Consider the following 19,282-nt stretch of genomic DNA (forward strand, 5'->3'; position numbering starts at 1 on the left):
TATAAAAACAGGAAATTTTCTTAAATAATCTGAGTTTTCCAAACACAGTTAAGCCAAACTAACAAATCTGCATACTGCGTTTGTTAAACAAAATTTCCGCCGGATATAGCCGGATCAAGAATATATATGATTTATAGGGTCGGAAATGACTCATTCACACCGTAACAACAATTTTGGTTTGGTTTTGTTTTATTCATATTTTATTTGTCATGCATAATATTAGGCTTAAATACTATATATTATATTACTTTAAATACAATTTACAGCTGTTTAGCTAACAATTTGTGCTGATTCGAAGGTTGTATTTCATTTCCTATTAAATAATCAATGCAAATTCTTGATTTATATATATATACACATATATATACACAAAACAGACTTACATAATAGATACATATTTACGTCGAATACATATATTTATGACTATATTTGCTGTTTATATTTTTTTTAGCAAAAATTCATTCATATTTACAGTTGAATAGAAAATATTTAGAATTTCGGAGCTTATGGTATCCATTTAATAATAGTTTTGTTTTTCAAATGAGGTTGTGAGAAAAGTGATCGAGAGATGGAAAATACTGTTTTAGTAGAGGGGAAATCGAAAGGAACTATAAGAAAGTAGTTGGAAAAATCAGTCTACCAAGGGGATATTAATGGAAAGCAGGAATAGTAGGAAGAAAGATAGAACTTTGAGGTATTTTCTTCAGCTATGGGGTTTAATTAATTTTCTCTATATGGTTTTCATTTTAATTTTTAAGCCACAAAAATGGCACAACAATTTTTGTTTATTTTTTTTCCCTTTATTTGATGGTTATCTGGATGCATCCTTCGCTTATGGTTCCCATAGTTTTGGCTAAACATTTAACAACAGCAACAAGTATAAAAACAACAACAAATAATGGTTAACAAGTGCAAGATGAAACTGAAAAGAGAAGATAAAGCATGTATTAGTTTTATGTACTCATTTTGAATTACTTAACAATTTAAATATATTAAAATGAGCTTGTTTTAGGGGAAGCTTTTATTATTTTTCAAAGTTTTAGTTTTGATTACGATTTTAAATGCAAATTTAATATACAAATTGTCCTTTTGGATTTACTACAGCATCAAGAAAACCTAAAATATATACATTATTGGGACATTAAATCGATGTTTTGTGTGCTAATTTTTTTTGGGTTAATCAATGATTTTAAATTATCATAACTCAGCCAAAAATGCATTAATTTCAATTTGGACATCTTTTCTGTGTTAGTTTTTATAGTGCTAACGAATCTGCATACTGAGTTTTTAAATTTAGAAAATTCAATTTTATGTCAAATTTTGGCAATTTTAATTTTCCGAAAAATTTCAAAAACTTATTTTTCAACCGGACATGACTAGATCGACTCGGCAGTTAATGATCATTAATATATGTATATGGCTTAAAGGATCGGAAATGACTCGTTTCAAAGGGTACAAAAATTTTAAAATTTTTGTATTCCTAAATGTAAACATTCATACCTTGCTCTGTGCCTGCACAGATGCCACAGATGCTAGACCCACTGTTCGCCCACCCCCATTTTCACACCACCTGGACGGTGGCAAAGGCACTGAAGGTGACCTTCTTGGGGAACTCCGGACCCGGCGAGCCTCGAGTCTTGATCACCGGCTTGAGGGGCTGGCGTGGCTTCAGGGAGAGCAGACCCGCGGAGGCGGCCAGTTCCCTGAGGCGCTGGGAGAAACCGGAGCTGCCGGAGTGTCCGGATGTGGTCATCGCATTAGCCGTTGTCCCATTGTGATGCTCCAATCCAGCGCAGTCCAGAACGTCCAGTCCATTGTTGGAGCGATACACCTGGGCGGTGGCCGTGGGATACACAGCCAGATTGGTGCCAGCGACGACAGCTCCTGCCGCTGAGGTTGATGCGGTTGCCGATGCCGATGCTGCTGCTGCCGGTGTTATGTATCTGAATAAATAGTAAGGAAAATATGTAATTAGATTTGTATTTGTTATCTCTAAGGTATTTCCAAATAAAATACTTGAAAACATCAACCTCTTTGTATTACTTAAAAATGAAAAACAATGGGAGGAGGTATCACATCACCTGGTTAATAGCAATAAATATCGATCGAGAGGGATAAGAAGATGGGCTTAAAGATTAGTCAGCCTGCTAATTGATTTATTTTTTATTTGACCAAAAACTAAGCAGATTCGCACACGTGCCGGGTGTGAAGAGATCACCCCAGGTATAGAGGTGTGTCCACCTCTCAGATCGCACACAACTGCGAAGTCTTTTGAGAAGGAGGTGGCCCAGGTTTTTGGCTTCGATGTGCCTGGCAACAGATCCAAGATCCAAGATCCAAGACTGCTATCGAATGGCCAGAGATTTATTCATGATCCATCCATCACCATTTATCTGTGTGGCGAGTGGGCTTTGTGCATTGCTTCTCTTTGCCGATGATTGCGGCAATGATTGCCGAAGACGCTAATCAATTTGTTTATGAGCTTTGAGCTACTTTAGTTTATATATACTTGTATAGTATATTTTTAAGGTTTTATTTTTATTTGTACGGTTGTGCAAAAATATATATGCAAATGAGTTCACAACAGCGGCCGTAGATAATTGTTTTGCGGCGAACTGAAATTGTTGGGCAAATAAAGTCTGTGTGTGTGTTTTGTTGTGTTAAAAAATGAATGCCAGATGAGACATCAATATGCCAGTAAGGAGATCTGTGTACTCATTCACTCAATGGGTATATTGGGTATTGGGTATATCCACTGTGAGTGGAAAGTGGTACCCAAAAAAAAAAAAAATGGGTAACTTCCACTTGGAAATAATCGTTAATATTCAAGAGCTGTGGTTCATCTGGCTTTCAAGGGACCTCTGTAATTGGGTTCATGAGAAGCAAATATTTACACAATTGTATAACAAATTTATTTGTTATTTTTCCAATTGCTGAACATGCACGATCGATTTAAGAGGTAAAATTATGAGCGAAAGTTATTTGTTTTCCTGTGAAATGAGTATCTGAGGGTTCATATCCATACATTTTTATTACATTTAAAATTATGATTATTGGTTAAGCTTTGATTACAAAAGTTAACGGATTTAATATTAAATGTATATATACAAAAGTTAACGGATATAATAATAAAGTAAGACTGTTTTTAAAAGACAGTTAAATGTATAAATAATATATAATAATAATATATAATATCTAATATTATTATTATATATTATATATACACTATACACTACACTATATACTTAGTTCATAAGTTTCAAAATCAAAAGAAACCTTTTAAGAAAGGGTATTGTACATTTTTAAGGCATAAACAATTAATTGCCGGTGCATGCTTTTTGTGACTTTAATGACTCTTGTTTCTTTTGGTTCTGCTTTTATTTTTTGCGGTGTTTTTACGATAGGTTCGGCTTTCGGCATTCGGCATTATTGGGTTAATTGTGGCAATTATTTTGGCAGTATAATTAGCTTGTTCGATGCTAATCTTAGGCACGCTTTGCCCTTAAAGTGCACTTCTAGTGCAATTTTAGCACTTACCAAGATCGGAACTAACCCGAATTAGCATAATATATAGCAGCCTCGTGCCTGAACTTCCTCATGAATCCAATTTTAAGTAAAATGTAAACTCATTTCGAATACAAATCGATTGAAAACTATTTTTTTTTGTGATTATCAGTGGCATTGGATTGGCTTTCCCTTATCTTAGTTTAGGATCTAAATTACATTCATTATACTTGTTTGGCATAGCTTTCAATGGAGTTTATTGGTTTCAATGCTCGCATTTCATGCCCTTTTGGGCCAAGTGCTCCAACCGTGTGAAGTACCTTTCGGGTCTCGTCTTACGATTTCTGTTCATCTTTTTTCCATTGGTCCATTGTTCGTTCTTGTGGTTTTTGTATTGCCGAGCTGCGCTTTATGTGAATATAATTAAGCATTATCAGCTGGGAGTTGCATTGGCTTTTGTTTTGGTCCGTGTTTGTTTTCGTTTTGGCATTGAACTTTGCTTTGACTTTGGGTCTTCATAATTAATTATAATATTATAAACATCTTCATATTGTCTGAGCCATCAACGTATATGGAGGTATATCTGTATCTGCGAGTGTGTGAGAAAATCGCTTGCAATTTTTCACACAATTTACAGTTGAAGGGGAATTTTTCGTTGTGTTTTTTCTGTTTGTTAAAGGTATTTTTTGTGTGCCTGGTATTTGTAGCAATGTCAGGGGAAAGTACAAAAAGGCAGCCAATTAATTGTTGCAGTGGGAATGTTTTTGTGAATGCCATTCAAAAAGTTGGAGAATTTTAATTAAATGTGTCTGTGGACTTGATACAATTCCATTGAATATTTGAGGTTGTAAACAAACCTTTTTCTTACTGTATTTATATTCTCTGCTGTTGTATTTTATTTACTACAAAATCTTAAGTCTCTTTAATGCTTATCTCTAGAGATCTCGAGACCCGTCAGCACTTGTCCATATACCATATACCATATAACTTAGTTCCCATGCAACTCGCGGCTTTAAAACGCATCAAAATTGGCTTAAATAGTTGCTAATTTCGACCCAATTCTCATAGCCGCCTGTCTTTGGGTAAAGGTGGAGGAGGAGGGGCCTCACTTGATGGGTATCAGACCGGTTGAGACATAATAAATCATAGCTGATTTTGGCTTGCTCAATATTGTTTGTTTGCTTCCCCAATTTTAGGTATATTTATGCGGCTTTTTTTAGAGACTGTTCAAGTTCAGCGATCGCATAAATTTGAGACCAATCGAAAGGGAAGGCAAAGGGGATTGTTTTTTGGCCAAGCAAAATTGAGTGATTTTCTGCTGTGGCAATTTAATCGGCAGATCAATGAAATTAATACCAGATTGGCAGTTAATTTGATGTGGAAATCTCCTCCACTCAGCCGCATTGCATCCGCACACATATATTTCAATTTGGATGTCACGATGCCGTCAAACATTTGACAAATGACCAAACAAGTTTCATTTCGTTTCGTCGAAGCCAAGTAGTACTTATTGGCCCGAAAGCACGACAGCGATGCTAAACATTAGGCAAATGCCTGGGCATTATAATTTGTCAAACGCTCTCGACATAAATCCATCAAACGGAATCAATTGAAGAGCAAAAAGCAAACGAATTGCATAATAAATTCAGATAAAAAGCTAAGCTGGGCAATAAATAAGGTACGAGTTAGGAAAAAAAGGGGGAAATTGGATGGGTCAAGAGAGGTACACAATGAGAAAATACATACTGAGTCTACTTCCTTATAGTTCATTTAAGATGAGAGTTAGAATTAAATATTTATCAGGCATTTGTTGGCAGGAACTTCATGTTATCTGTCTTGAAGGAATCTTCTTGATCTTCGTTTCTTTCAGTGTATCTTGAGAAAAGCATAGCTGGAGAGCCATGGCAGCTGCTCGCTGTCTTCTAACATAATTACATATTTTTACTGTTGCAGTTGCATCTTCTTTATGCTGCCTGTCTGGTACGCTTTCTTACCCCTCCTCAGATTTCCCCCCTCTCCGCTGTGCTGCTTGTGTGGCATGTTAAGCAGCTGCCCAGAAAGTGGCAAAAAGAAAATATATAATAACGTAAAGAAAACAAAACAAAAGAAGCGCCGCTCTGCGCCATGCCGCACATGCGCAGTTTCACATCCGCATGGCATTCCTGCCTCCCCAGCGGCTGCATTGCCTTCCCTCCTCTCTCCCGCCTCGAGCATCCAACAATTGCTTCATTTTGAGGCAAATGAAAAGCAATTTTTATGCCACAATTATCTCGCCGGAGCGAGCGAGCAGAGGAACGCAAAGTGAGCCAAGTGCCAGCCTCCAGTTCGTTTCCTGAGTCTTTTGTTTAGCATACGACACAAAAAAACGAAAGAAATGTTCTAGAAGAGTCAGAGGAAAGTGTTGCAACGCGCACAGAGATTTTCCAAAGGAAAACTCGAAGGCACAGGTGTTTTCTAGGGAAGAATGTAATATGACTTTGAACCTCTATAAAAATGTATTCTTTCTATTAACTTTCACAGTCATTCTAAAGATATTTTCAATATAACAATTGAATAAATGCCTGGCTTATTTGGTAATATATTTTATGGGACAACTGACTTGTTATTAACATTGACTGGTTCAGACTCTTGTTCTGCCACTCGGGACATAAGTAATGTCTATATAAAAATATAAATTTATATATATATATCGCATCATTTGGCTCGCTGGCTCGACTCTTGACATTTTGTGGCGATTATCGAAACACGTTTCTGATGGCGTCTCTGAAATATTCTAATATTCGGCATGGGCGTTCTCTCTCCCTATTTTGTGATCACTTGGGGCACCATAAAATGTCAAGGTTGCAATGTGCCACAAAGACAGGCTCTGCCTCGTCAAATATCCATTTGTGATTTCGCAACTATGTATCTATGTAAGCGACGAGAATTTCCAATTATAAAAGAAGTACGTAGAGGCAATAGAAGATGCGGCATCATAAGGCCCAAATGGATCTCTCTCCATCTCTCTGTTTGGCCAGTCATCGCCCCGAAGAAGTGGCAGAAGAAAATGGCCAGAAGGAGGAGGAGGAGGAGGAGGAGGGAAAGAGCCAAAGAGTGAAACAAATCTTTCACACGTTCAAAGCTCTTTTCGAGGGGAGCGCTGCCCTGGCCATTGAAATTGTTTATTGAAATCGATGATGAATGATTGAAAGTAACTATTAGTTGCCAGCAGTTGCCTCTCCGGCTGCTCCGTCTCCTCCGTCTGATGCTGCTGCTGTTGTTATTATTGAATTTGCTGTCGGAAGCAATTTACAAATTGTTTTGCCAGACAGCAAAGCATTTTCTGCTTCAGTTTTCTCTGTCTGTGTTACGTTGAGATTAATTCTATAAATTTCTTTTAGATTTCTTACTTTTCTTTGTGTTTTACAAAGTGTTTAAACAACATTGCAAATGTACAATGTGCATAATATTAAATACTATAGAGTTCTTCTTGATTTAAAGCATCAAAAAATAACCCCTTAACGTCGAAAAATATCAGGAACTAATATTGCAACATTATTTGTGGTAAATACATAGTAATAATGCGTTCAGAGAAAGCTGAAGACCAAGAGATCCATTTAAATAAACTTGTAATTATAAACTTTAAGGCGTTTTCTGTGTAAAGTGATAAGTGAGTGATTAACACTCACGAATTTTCACGAATGAAAAGTCTGCACCTGCTGCTGCTGCTGCTGGGAATCGAAGCGTGGACAGCACTTAATCTCGTTTTACACTCCAATTATTGGACCACGGAAATAAACTTGCTCCCCTCGCCCACCGCTTTTCACTCATTTTCACTCTCAAACAAAGAAAAACAAGTTGATCGAACCTTGAAAAATGCGTACTTAAACTATGATGATGGTTCATCGAAATTGTGAGTATAACAAAGCTCAGTAACTCCTAAAAAAAACTTTAAGGTTATCACTACAAAACAACAACAAAAGGTAGACAAAAAAACAATAACTAATCACCACACTAACACAGTCAAAAAAGGGGCAACGATCAAAGCGCAATAAAGGAGAATACAAAAGGCGCGCAAAAATGTAAAGAGGAGGCCGATGTAAGCAAGGGAGAACAGTTATAGTGTACACTGTTAAAAAAAATCCAGTATTTTTAAAGGGTACCCTAAATTCATTCAGAATCTTAAAACTCAGTGAAGGACTCATATATTTCATATATATTATTGATCAGCATGAAAAGCCGGATCGATCTAGCTATGTCTGGGACAATTTTAAATTTTTGGAAAATTTTCAAAATTTCAAAAAATTATAAGGGGTTACTCGTTAAAATTTTCAAAAATAGGCAAACATTTTACTTTTTGAATTGAGTACGCAGATTTGTTAACCTAATAAAAACTAGCATTTAACAGCTTTCCGAATTGTAATTAATGTATTTTTGACTGAGTTATGATGATTTTTATAATCACAATGCAAAGGTATGGAAAATTTTACTTCCCGAAGTTAGCTTCCTTTTTTCCTTCTTGTTTAATAAATTTTTAGGTAAGTATTTGTTATTCTTATAAAATAAAATAATAACTACGGTTCTAAATTTTTAAGAGAACATTTTTGCGCATAGATTCCACATAAATACAATCCACTTCGCTGATCCTTAAAAGTTAACAAGTAATTAAACTACTAATAAAAGGATTCAATTGAATATAGCCACACTTTCAAATAACTTTTCTCTCTGTGTAATTGAGGTTTTTAAAGCTAAGGGCATCTACCAGCAAAGCAACCGTCTCGACGTCAAACTCTGAGCCCGGCCACGAAGCTCTTTTTATGAAGTAATTAAAGCGCATGAATTGGCCAATTGTCCAAAAGTCGGCAACCGAGGCGTCGTCGTACAGCAGGTTGATGTGAATTAATTACTGACCCCAAAGCGTTGGCAATTTTCCAGGTGCTAGATGCCGTTAAAAGGCTTCACCGGAGCCAAGAGTCTGGTCTCCAGCTCCATCTCCAGCTCCAGCTCCATCTCCAGCTCCAGCTCCAGCTCCAGCTCCATCTCCAGCTACTGTTCAGCGCCTGAAGATGCATAGATAAGCGGCCCAAGATGGAGAAGGATTCTTGGCTGGCGAGAGAAATGGATGGCCATCTAGGTTCTTATGAACGGTTCTTTTGGGGCATAGATTAACCCAAATTAGAGATAAGTGCGATAGAAGGCTTTTAATGCAGATTACCGATAGCAAATGGTGAGGTCAACAGCGAGATTGAAATAATTTGAGGGTAACATTTACCGAAATAAAAAAAATGTCTACAGGAGGTTTTACAGTAAAAACAATAATCTAGGGATAATTTTATATAAATAAATATCAGTTAACTTCTTAAAAATATACTTGTATAATTATAGATAAGCTAAACTCCCCCCTCGTTAAAGTTTAAAAGAAATAACCTTAAGATCTTAAAAGCAAGTAAAAACACCAAAAGATTTCAACATAGTGAACAGAAAAAATTCAAATTTAAGCATCAGTGCCAAGGCCTTGCTGCAGCACTTATTTTTTTAAGATTTCCAGAGCAGAGCAGAGTTATAAAAAGTCTTTCCTGTGACAGTGATTGAGCAACGTGGAGTAGTTAAAAATACTTTTCTCTTTGTCAGCTAATTGCTATCAAACGAGCATCGAAGTGTGCATCAAAACAACTTCCGCAAGTGGTTAACACCTTTCAAAAAAATGAAACAAAATACAAAAAAAAGAAGGCAGAAACCTGAACATTTAAGGCCATTTTCAGATGCAGTTGACTCGATCGCACCATTCTCAAAGTGGAATATCTGGACAGTTGCATCTCTCGAACGTCAAAAGTAAGCGGAAGAAGCAAGAGCTTTTAAGGCTGTCCGATAATAATTACAATAAATCAAAGGAAGGTGAGATTTGCAGTGAAATTGAAAGTCTGAAAGTCCAAAACAAAAGCGATGACAAAGCGCATTCAAACACTTGGAAAACAACAAATTGTCAATAGTTTTGGGGCGATGCGGAAGTCACTTCCCCCCCTAAGTCTAATGAAAATCCACAATGAAGTATCAAAAGTCCATAAAACTCAATTAACATTTATGCCTGATGACAATTTTTGATTTGTTTATGACTCTGTCTTCCGTATTCTTTTTTTCACTTGCATTTCCAGTGTGGGTTTATGTAGTGATTTGTGTACAATGTGTGTGAGCGTGGGTGTGTGTTGTGCCACCGAGTGTTTTTTATTAGCCACTTGGCATTTTATAAGCAATTATCAAGTTTTTTAATGTCGTCTACTTATTGCCTTTGGCAATGTGAGAGGTGACAACCGGCAAGGTGCAAGGTTCTACCAGAGTTTTGTTATAATTAATGCACAATTAAGAATTCTCTAAAGATGCTCACCCGCTGTGATTGTGGTTGATATTTGCATGTTATAGGATTTGTGAAAGATGATACTTGGTTATTAAGTTTCAAATGATATATTAAGTATACATAACCATCTATTTTTGCTATGGAAATTGTAAATTTTAATTAGCAAACTGTAACCTTGAGTAAATATATAAATATAGGTATAGAAACTCTTTACAACATTTATAAAAACGAACTTATGTTGTCCAAATATTGCTACAGTTTTAGCAATTACACTTTTAGTTATTTTTGTAAATCTCCCGCTGCCAATTATAATTTATAAACTTTTGTTTGCATTTCCCAAGACCAACGGCAACGCCTTTATTTATTAACTCCCGTCTCTTTTGGCTTCTTTTTTTGATACAATATACTTTTGCTTTTGACTTAAGTGAACCAGATGTTGGGGCTGCAGCACAAGCCAAATCACGACACTATCAATTAGAGACACCCAACAAGACAATTGTTTAAATGTTTCACAGAGAAAAATAACAAAACTAACTCTGTCTCGGCGCTTGTAACTCGTTAGCGGGGCGTGTCCCTCTCGTTTATCATTTGAAGCTGGCGTTTTGCAATAAACAAAAAATAAAACCGAAAGAAAATAGTTTTGTTTTTCGGTGCCTTGAGAGCCGTGTATTACAAGCAGAAATAGAAACTGAAATTGCTCCAATTTGTTTGGGAACTTTTGTTGAAACTTTTAATTATGCAAGTGGACAACACCCACCCAAAAGTGGTTTTCTATGCAGATGGATAATTTGCATGAAATTAGCTGCGATGGGGGGAGTCATAATAGAGTGAGTCTCTTAGGGAGACCAGGAAGGTTAGTCAGCTAACTTTTATGGGGCTTCCCAGCCAAATACGGAAATTATTGTTTGTCACACTGACTTAATTCCATGCTGCCCACTTGACCAACTAAGATCTTGGGGAAACGAGAGGAGGAGGAGGAGGAGGCGAAGGCCTAGGAATAAAAAGCGGTCTCTCCAAGAGACCTAGACCGGTGATGCCCTCAAAACCGATTCTGTAGAGGCAGTCAAGTGTACTTGGACCCTCCTCCATTTGGCCACACAGCAAAGAATTGCACCTCAAGTCTACATACTTGCAGCACCTTTGATTTCTGGTTTAGTTGGAGTTTTCTTGCAGTGTAGCTTATAGATTCCACATGCTGGTACAAAGGTGCAACCTGTGGCAGTAACGACAAACGCGACAGCAGCGGAGACACAATGCCACTTGCCGTTGGTTGGCTTCCTGGCCAGAAAGTCCAAACATGTCATGGACTTGCTCCGTCTCCGTCTCCGTCTCCGATTCTCCGACTGACTGCCTTTCCCAAAGACGCTTTGCGGTTTCAGCTTTGCGTAAAGACGGAAAGTGATTTTTTCTTTACTTTTTTTCACTGACTCCTTGCCTTTTTCTTCTCTTTTTTTTGCAAAAAAACATGTCAGGGCGACACTTTGACCAAGTTGCAGGTTTCCTTTTTTTCTTGTGTTTTATAGACAACAACTTGCAACTCGTCGTCGTCGTCGACAGCCGCAACAGCAACAACTCAATGCCAAAAGTGCAATGAAGAGTAAAGTCAGGGTTAGTACAGGTGAGAAGGCAGGCACTCAGGTACTCGACTACAGGTAGACTTAGCTTAGTTGTCAATGTGAAAAGCTCAATCGGGTTCAAGACGAGTTTAAAGAACAAGAAGTGGGAGGAAGTTGAACTTTTGTATTAACTTGGAACGCGGTTGGGGAAATGCATTTACATTTCAAGAGGAGTTTGCCAAATACTATAATCTACTGACTATCTGTATAATATTAGAAATTATAAAGTGAAATATAATAGGTACCTTTGACTAAGTTAGGAGCAGATAAGATTTAAGCTTTATAACACTGATGGAAACTTGTATATATATTTCAATATATTGTATTTATATTATTCCAAAGCCTTTGACTTGTCAAAAAGCTTAATCATTTCTGTCATCAAAATAGAGGTTACAAGCAAAAGTCATTTAAAATGACTGACTCTACTGGGTGATTTCATTATCTGAGTCATTTTTGTTTGATATTCACAAATGTTATTCGATTTGAAAGTCGAAATTATAAAATATTTTCCTGTTCACCTTTGCTGACATTTATTTTAAAAGCGTCAGACAGCGAGGAGACGCATTTGTTAATGAGAAAATGGATTTAAGAGTGTGCAAATAATCGCTTCTGGATTATTAATTAAGATGATCAATAATCTCTCGATAAATGTCTACCTAAGCTATTTCCATCTGGAAACCCTTTAATTAAGCCAAGCTCGTCAGTTAATATTTGCATAAACTTATAGCTAAAAATGTGTGCCACAAGCCGAGCCCCAAAAAGATTTAAAGATTCTTGGGCAGGAGGTGGGTTCATGGCGTGACTATTAGCCAATCTAAATACACATTCAGGTATTTCTGTTCGGTTTGAATGTGGATTCGCATAGATCGGTCATCATTACACACACGCAACGCCTCTCAAACTGTAAATGTTACTTGCTTAAAGACCCAACAGACACAAATAAACAAAAATAATTACAAACAAACAAAACGGTTGCCGTCTTTGCGGAAAAGCGGGTCAAAAAGCAGTTGCAAATGTTAAAGTGATTAGCACAAAGGCAGCGGCAGAGGCCCGCGAGGGGTTCGCCGAGCGGGGCAATTAGCCAAACAAAACCGAGGCTTAAGCCCAAGAGAACTGCCAAAAAAAGAAGAGATGATCATCATCAATGGATGATGGGCAGACCATGGATATCTATAGATAGACATGCTGCTTTCTAGGCTAATAGCACACAAAGGCCCAGGGCGAAACAATAAATATGTACCGAGTTTGGAACGAAGAGTGTTCCCTGTTTATGCAAATCACCACCTGGGCTTGGTGACCGCTCCAACTGATGATTTGACAAATTCCGATTGGACCCAATAAAATAATAATAATAGAAGGAATTACAACTTATTTCCCCTTACCCACCTCCCCCCCACCCAGTAGCTGTTGACCAGGCCATGACAATGCGATGCTATCGAAATGGGGGGCAAGAGAAAAGACCGGGGGACCAGGAAAAAAAGCATCACGAATGGAGCGGAAATTCCATGGAAAAGCTGAAAACTAAATCTTTTGATCCAGCCCAACCCCTTCTTGGCTAAATCAAGCCTAATCGAATGGGCCAAATCTATTGTTGCAAAAAGCAGAGCTCGTAGTAACAACGGCAGCTCTTTTTCTATTCAGAGGTAGCCTTTAATGGTTAAGCAGTTTCAGTTTCCTGTAAAAAATTTGTACAAGAAAAATATTTTGTTGTTAAGCAAAAATAGATCTGACCAACAAGCAGCTCTCATCCAGAAAGCAGCAAAGTAACAACAACGAGCAACAACCAAACAACCGAACAACCCAACAACCCAACAACCAAACAACGAATATCCAACATCCATGGCCAATGCCAAAAGGAATGTACAGTGAGAGGGGAGAGCCTGAAACCGTGGCTGGACATGAACCTGAATCTGAGCCCCCAAACTGAACCGAACCGTTAAAAGCGTAACAACAAGTGCTGGCCACAATTTATTGGCCAAGCGTGTTGAAAAGCCAAAGCACAAGCCACGGTTTTCCGTCGCAGACGAGAGACGACAACGTCGTCAATGAGTGTCCTCCCTCTAACCCTCCAGTGTCCAGTCCAGTGTCTCCATCTTCATCTCTCCTTCTTCTTGGCCAATGAATGGAATTTTGCTGAACTTTGTTAACCTTTTCAGCTAGCCAGGAAGCCAATTGCCAATTTCTTGCAGATACCCTAACTAACTAAGGAAAGGCGCAAGAACTTTTGTCTAAAATGTCTTCTTGGTAATATATTAATAATCTAATTTAAATGTATCCAAAGGGTAGTTATTTATGCTTTAAAATATGGGTAGGAATTATCAAGAATAATAAGGCTTAAATTCTAAAGAATTATATAAAGAACTCCTGAGGACATCGGCTCTCGTAGAGCCTCTCTGGGATATAGTGATATATTTGATTTAGTTAAAGTAATACTATAATATTATAGAGTATTCAAACTTCCTCTTTTTTTTAGATATATTTCAGTTACCTCTTTCGCTTTACTTGCTATCAACATTAACATTTATCAACTGCTACAGTTCGCTTTTTTTTCAGCAGCCCCTCCCCTGAACCCCACCGTTTCTGCAACCATTTTTACCTGGGCGCAAACTTGTGCTAATGATAATGATGATACTGGACACGGAATACACCGAGTGAGAGGTAGAAAAAAAGGAAGGGGGGGGGGGGGGCGAGGGATGCACTCTTCTGGAAGTTGTTTACCAAGTTGCCAAATGGCCAATTCGCTTAGCTAATTCATATTGGCAGGCCGTTTGTCTTTATCGCCGGCTGCCATCGCAGACGGAAATTTATTGATAGCCAGTGAAAGGCTTGGGAAAACCAAAGTAGAGTTAAGCCAAAAGTGAGCCCAAGCCAGAGCAATTGAAGCATTATAATTCACTTCATTAATAATTTATTCTGACCCACATTTCCCAACGAAATCATCTCGTTCAGATCAACCAGAAAAAAAATAGGAAAAAGAAATGTTAAATGAGATTTTTCTCAAGAATTGTATTATATTTTTGCAGGGTAAGCTTTGGCACGGAACTATATACTAAAACTAATTTCCAAGAATATACTCAAAGCTTTACAGGGTACTTTCATCTTCTAGCAACCCCAGCTTACCTTTCTTTTTCTATGGTTTTTGGCAATAATTAAAGCTCATCTTCGGAAACCGTTTTGTGACTAATTTAACCAATAATAAAGCGTGTTCTTTGGTGATTAGAAGTTGCCCAAAACACCGAGAAAAAATAAAGAAGAAAATGATCGCTTAAAACAACTGGCAAACCGATGGCAGATGGAAAGCGGGCCACAAATTTAACGCTCATTACGCGCACGGTTTGACGTGACCGTTGGCGGTGACGACGCCAGTTTCGTGGGGCAGCATCCAGTGCCTTTGGGCTCAGCCTCACTTTGCCCCCCCAAAAAACAACGAGGGAAATTGAGATCCATTTTATGAGTGGAAAATTCTTTACAATGTTTTGGCTATTAGTTAGAATGTTTCCTATATCGCTGCTGCGGGGGAAGCCAACAAATTGAGGCTACTGTTGCACACGATACCGCCATCGAGGAGACTTTGCCACTTCTCCACCACACACAGAACAATCTGTCTGCCGAGTTCTTGGCTTATTTTTCTTCTTTTTTTTTGGGACCCTAATGAGGCTTGGGTATTGAGTTATGATCATACAATTTGCTGGATATACTTAAGGTACTTAAGGTGGACCACCCAGGCTATGGCTTTTGCCACTCATCATCAGGCCGCACAGCAATAAATCTAACTGGAGAATGTGGTGGAGGAGTGTTCTCTGTGGGCAGACTTTGTTCCTGTCAAGGCGGTGGATTCGGAAAATTGTTGGGCCACAGGTGAAGGCATTCGGGTTTTACCTTATGACCCATAGGGAACTCTCTAATTCTCATATTAAACTTGTTATTTAATAATCAAGAAAGGTGGAAATTGTGTATTTATTTCTGGAGATTATAAAATAAAGGTATATTTTAGAGGAATTACTCTTAAAATTCTTTATAGGGTTAAAAGTATCAAAGAATTACTTCACTAAAGTTCTTACAAGTTTTTAGAACCCTTCTTTGGACTTCTTTTAAAAGGTTTCGATAGTCAGAACTACTATATTTAGTTGCAACCTGCCCCCTTTCCACATGCTCACACACTGCTGACACACTTTACATTGATTTACCTTCGTTGAGAGCCGAGAGAAATGCCTACAAGCGGTTTCCATGGAATTGGGATTGGGCCTTGTTTGGGCCACGTTCACTTTGGCCCGAAGCGTGCCACTTGCTGGGGGCACAAAGGCTGCACGAATTTCGGCGGCTTTTTAGAGTTGCAACTGCAACCGAAGCGAACGGTAACGCCCCATTGTCCATAGATTGTTATAAGAAAAAATGTAAAAACTTACAGGCAAAAAATAATGCGACTCACGCGCTTTTGCTTAAGCCACCTGTTGTCCAGCATTACAGCAAAAGAAAATTCTAAATGTTTGCATTTTGCAGAAAACCAAAAAGTGTTTTGAAAGATTACAAATTTATGTTAATGTATATTAATCCCGAGTGAGGAGATATTAACAAGAAATAGTGCTTCTCGTCATGCTTCATGACTGAGAACTTAATAAAGATTTTTTCTATCTGCCATTTAATTTCACTTAATTTTTTTCAAGATCTGTTCAATCTAGTTAATTTTCCGAGTGCACAACAGTTGCAACTAAATACTAAATATATATATGTACAAACAAGTATATATATATGTCACAAAACGAGTGCCGTTTGCCTCAGGAGTTTTCCTCCATCGAAATTGCCCAACGCACCTAAAAAAAAGTGGAGCAGGCGACACAAAAATATATATTTTTAGTGGCTTTGGCGTCTGAGCCTAATCTTTTCTGGCCAACGGATCTGGCCAACAAAACTTATATGCATCTCCATGTCTGTGGGGTCTTTTATGCAAATCGCCTGACACTCTAGAGCTGCACTTGCCGTCATGTCTCGGTGTGTGAGTCAATAGACATAAATTTGGCTGAGTGTAAGCCGGAGCCGGAGGGGGGAGAGGTGACGACTTGAGGTGCGTTGATGATGTAGTGTCAGTAAAGACAGTGGGCTTAAACTCTTACATTTGTCTGATATAAAGCTCGTGGGATATGTATTGGAAACTACATTTCAAATAAATAAAGTAATCTTTGATTGGTTTGGAGTAAAAAACTATTATAATATTAATCAATTGCATACAAATAATACATTTTCCAAGAGTAAACAACTTGGTTTTTCCATATATTCTCATACCACTGTTCCCTCTTGGTCAGCCAAAGTTGCGTGTGTTTCTCTCTTGACTTTGTGTTGCGTGTTGCAAAATCTTTTGGCCAAATGAGTCAGTCGCCAGTCAGTTTTGTTTGCTTTGCTCTCGTCCCTCCCCCCTCTCGTCGTACCCCGTGGACGTGGTAGTGCCCTCCCATGGACCGGCGTCTTCTTTTGCATAAGTGGCGCATGCGCAATATTGACAGCTAATTGTACACAGATGGCATCAAATTTGCTCTTGCAAGCGGATCTCTTTCCCCCCTCTCCACTCTTCACCTAATTTCCATCGGTGGGGGAAAATCTAACACGCACCAAGGAATTTGAAATTAGAATTGCCTGGCCGGGAAAGAGATGGAGGCATACGTAACAAGATTTCCATGTTGGCAGACTTTTTATCCATTTTCCCCGCTCTCTTAGCAGGCACAAAACGCCCACTGTTGTCGGCTTGGTCAAATCAGCAGCCAGTTTTTCACTACCATCAACATGTTATCTATGCTCTTTGGTAGAGTATGATACTTTTGGTTAGATATGTGTAACATTTTGGCTACAGGTTTTAGGTATTTATTTGGGTCTGTTATTGCCCAAGCAAGGAAGTATTATGGATCAATTTAAAAGCAAAAGATTTTAAAGTTCGATTGATGTTATAGAGAGTTTCAGATCAAGTAGAGAATTCGTAAGGCTATTTGACATTACTTTAAAGGATAATATAATATCAATAAAAATGTAATGTGCATAGTTATTTTGTTTGAACCTATTTTATATCCATCCAGAGTATTATAATTACAGTCAGAAGCTTGAAAAACGATGAAGGAATCATTTTCGATCATATAAATCAATTATATTCTTGACCAGCTTCACTGCCGAGGCGACCTATCCGGTTAAAAAATAAATTTTTTGAAATTTTTTCAAAATTTCAAATTTTTATAAGGGGTTACATCGTTAAAATTTTCAAAAATTGTCGAAAAAAAATTAATTCAAATTGAGTATGCAGATTTATTAACATATTAAAAACTATCATGGAAAAGCTTTCCGAAGTGAAATGAATACATTTTTGGCTGAGTTATGATGGATTTTCCCTGCAAGGGTATAGGAATTTCGGTTTCTTTTCCTGTTTACAAGATATTTTCAAGAATTATTATTGTTTATCAAACTCTCAATTGTAATTTGAAGTTCATTATCAAATTAATAATTAGAAATACTAGACCTCAAACTTGATTTCCTAAATTAAAACTTTGTCACTATCCGAAGCGTATTTGAACTTCGTATTTTCCAAACTTAACCAGATATCTAGTGTTTTTCTTTTTGCTACTAATTTTGCGCTTGAGTAAATTGCTCTGATCGTTTCCTTTCGCACCGATCCCCTCTCTCCACAGCCTCCCCTGCTGATTAGATTTTGTGAAAGGCGCTGCCGCTCTGCTTTTGCTGCTGATGCTGATGCTGATGCTGCTGCTGCTGCTGCCACTGCACCAAATTTGCCAAAAAAGGGAGCGCACCACATGCTGGGCGGCTGGCTGGGAAATGGCGGTGGGGCAGGGGGGAAAAGTCCAAGCTGATCCGTGGGAGAGTGGAAATGCATGATGGGATGGGATGCTACGTTGCTGCTGCATGCTGCAAGACCCCCCAGGGAGGGGCTAGAGCTTGCCTTACTTGTGTGCGTTCTCCATGGCATGCCTCCCACTTTTCCACCTCCCAAACCCCTACCAATTTTCCACCCCTTTTCCAGCGATTTTCACCGGCATGCTAACGGTAAGCGTGACGCATTTTTTCCTATTTTTTCCCCTCTGTGTGTGTGTGTGTGTGTGTAGTGTGCTCTTGTTACCTGTGTGTTTGGTTGGCTAACATGTCGCATCATTAACCCATGCTGGCCGTTATTATTCCACTGGCTTATTTAGCCCCGAATTGCGCACACAAAAACTTATGCAAGGCACTGCTAAAACGAAAATCGTTTACATTTCGAATCGAAATTGGCTGCAAACGGTCACTGCCCCATTGTTGTTACGGTTTTCGCCAAACTACGTACTACAACAATCCCCCTTTCCCTCCTTTGTATATAGCTAGGGCGTTGGTCTGCTCCGATCTGTCCAATTACTAGACCGAGTTTAAGTTAGTTTGTGTTTTAGTTGGGCCAACTTACATAACCAAATAACCGCGTGCAGGGCGATTTGAATAGCTTACCTGAAATGAGAAGAAAATTGAAGTTAGTTAACGTTTTTCTGTGAAATATTGGGGTTTTTTTTTAATGGTTTCTATAGAGATACATAGTAAAGCTAGACTAATTAAGGAATTATTTTTAGTATATTTGTTGTTAACTAAGTTAAGTTTAAGGTATTTAAAATAGGCTTACACTCTTTAGGTAGACTTTCTTTATCAACTTTTAGTTTTAGGAATTTATTTATTTAAATATAATATGTAATAACAAGATAAATATGCTTTTGAAATCTTTACAAACTAGATTTATGATCAAATTTTATCCGGACATGTCTAGATCGAATCGGCAGTTGATGCTGATAAAGAATATATATGCTTTATAGGGTCGGAA

The 19,282-nt window shown here is 38.0% G+C and overlaps 1 protein-coding gene across 1 annotated transcript in view; it reads right to left on the reverse strand.

Annotated features, from left to right (window-relative positions):
* Positions 1–177: 177 nt before the first annotated feature.
* The window catches only part of LOC110191001 (uncharacterized), a 51,663-nt gene continuing 32,558 nt past the window's right edge, over positions 178–19,282 (reverse strand). Inside the window, exons 2-3 of the mRNA XM_020961715.2 lie at positions 1,501–1,943; positions 178–922 (exon numbers count right to left, since the gene is read on the reverse strand). Of these exons, the coding sequence (XP_020817374.2) occupies positions 1,562–1,943 (382 nt within the window). The 3' untranslated portion in view covers positions 178–922; positions 1,501–1,561. The remainder of the gene's footprint in view (positions 923–1,500; positions 1,944–19,282) is intronic.

This window comes from Drosophila serrata, unplaced genomic scaffold (assembly GCF_035046125.1).
Source record: "Drosophila serrata isolate PLE 108 unplaced genomic scaffold, ASM3504612v1 contig_72, whole genome shotgun sequence".
Classification (NCBI taxonomy): Eukaryota; Metazoa; Arthropoda; class Insecta; order Diptera; family Drosophilidae; genus Drosophila; species Drosophila serrata.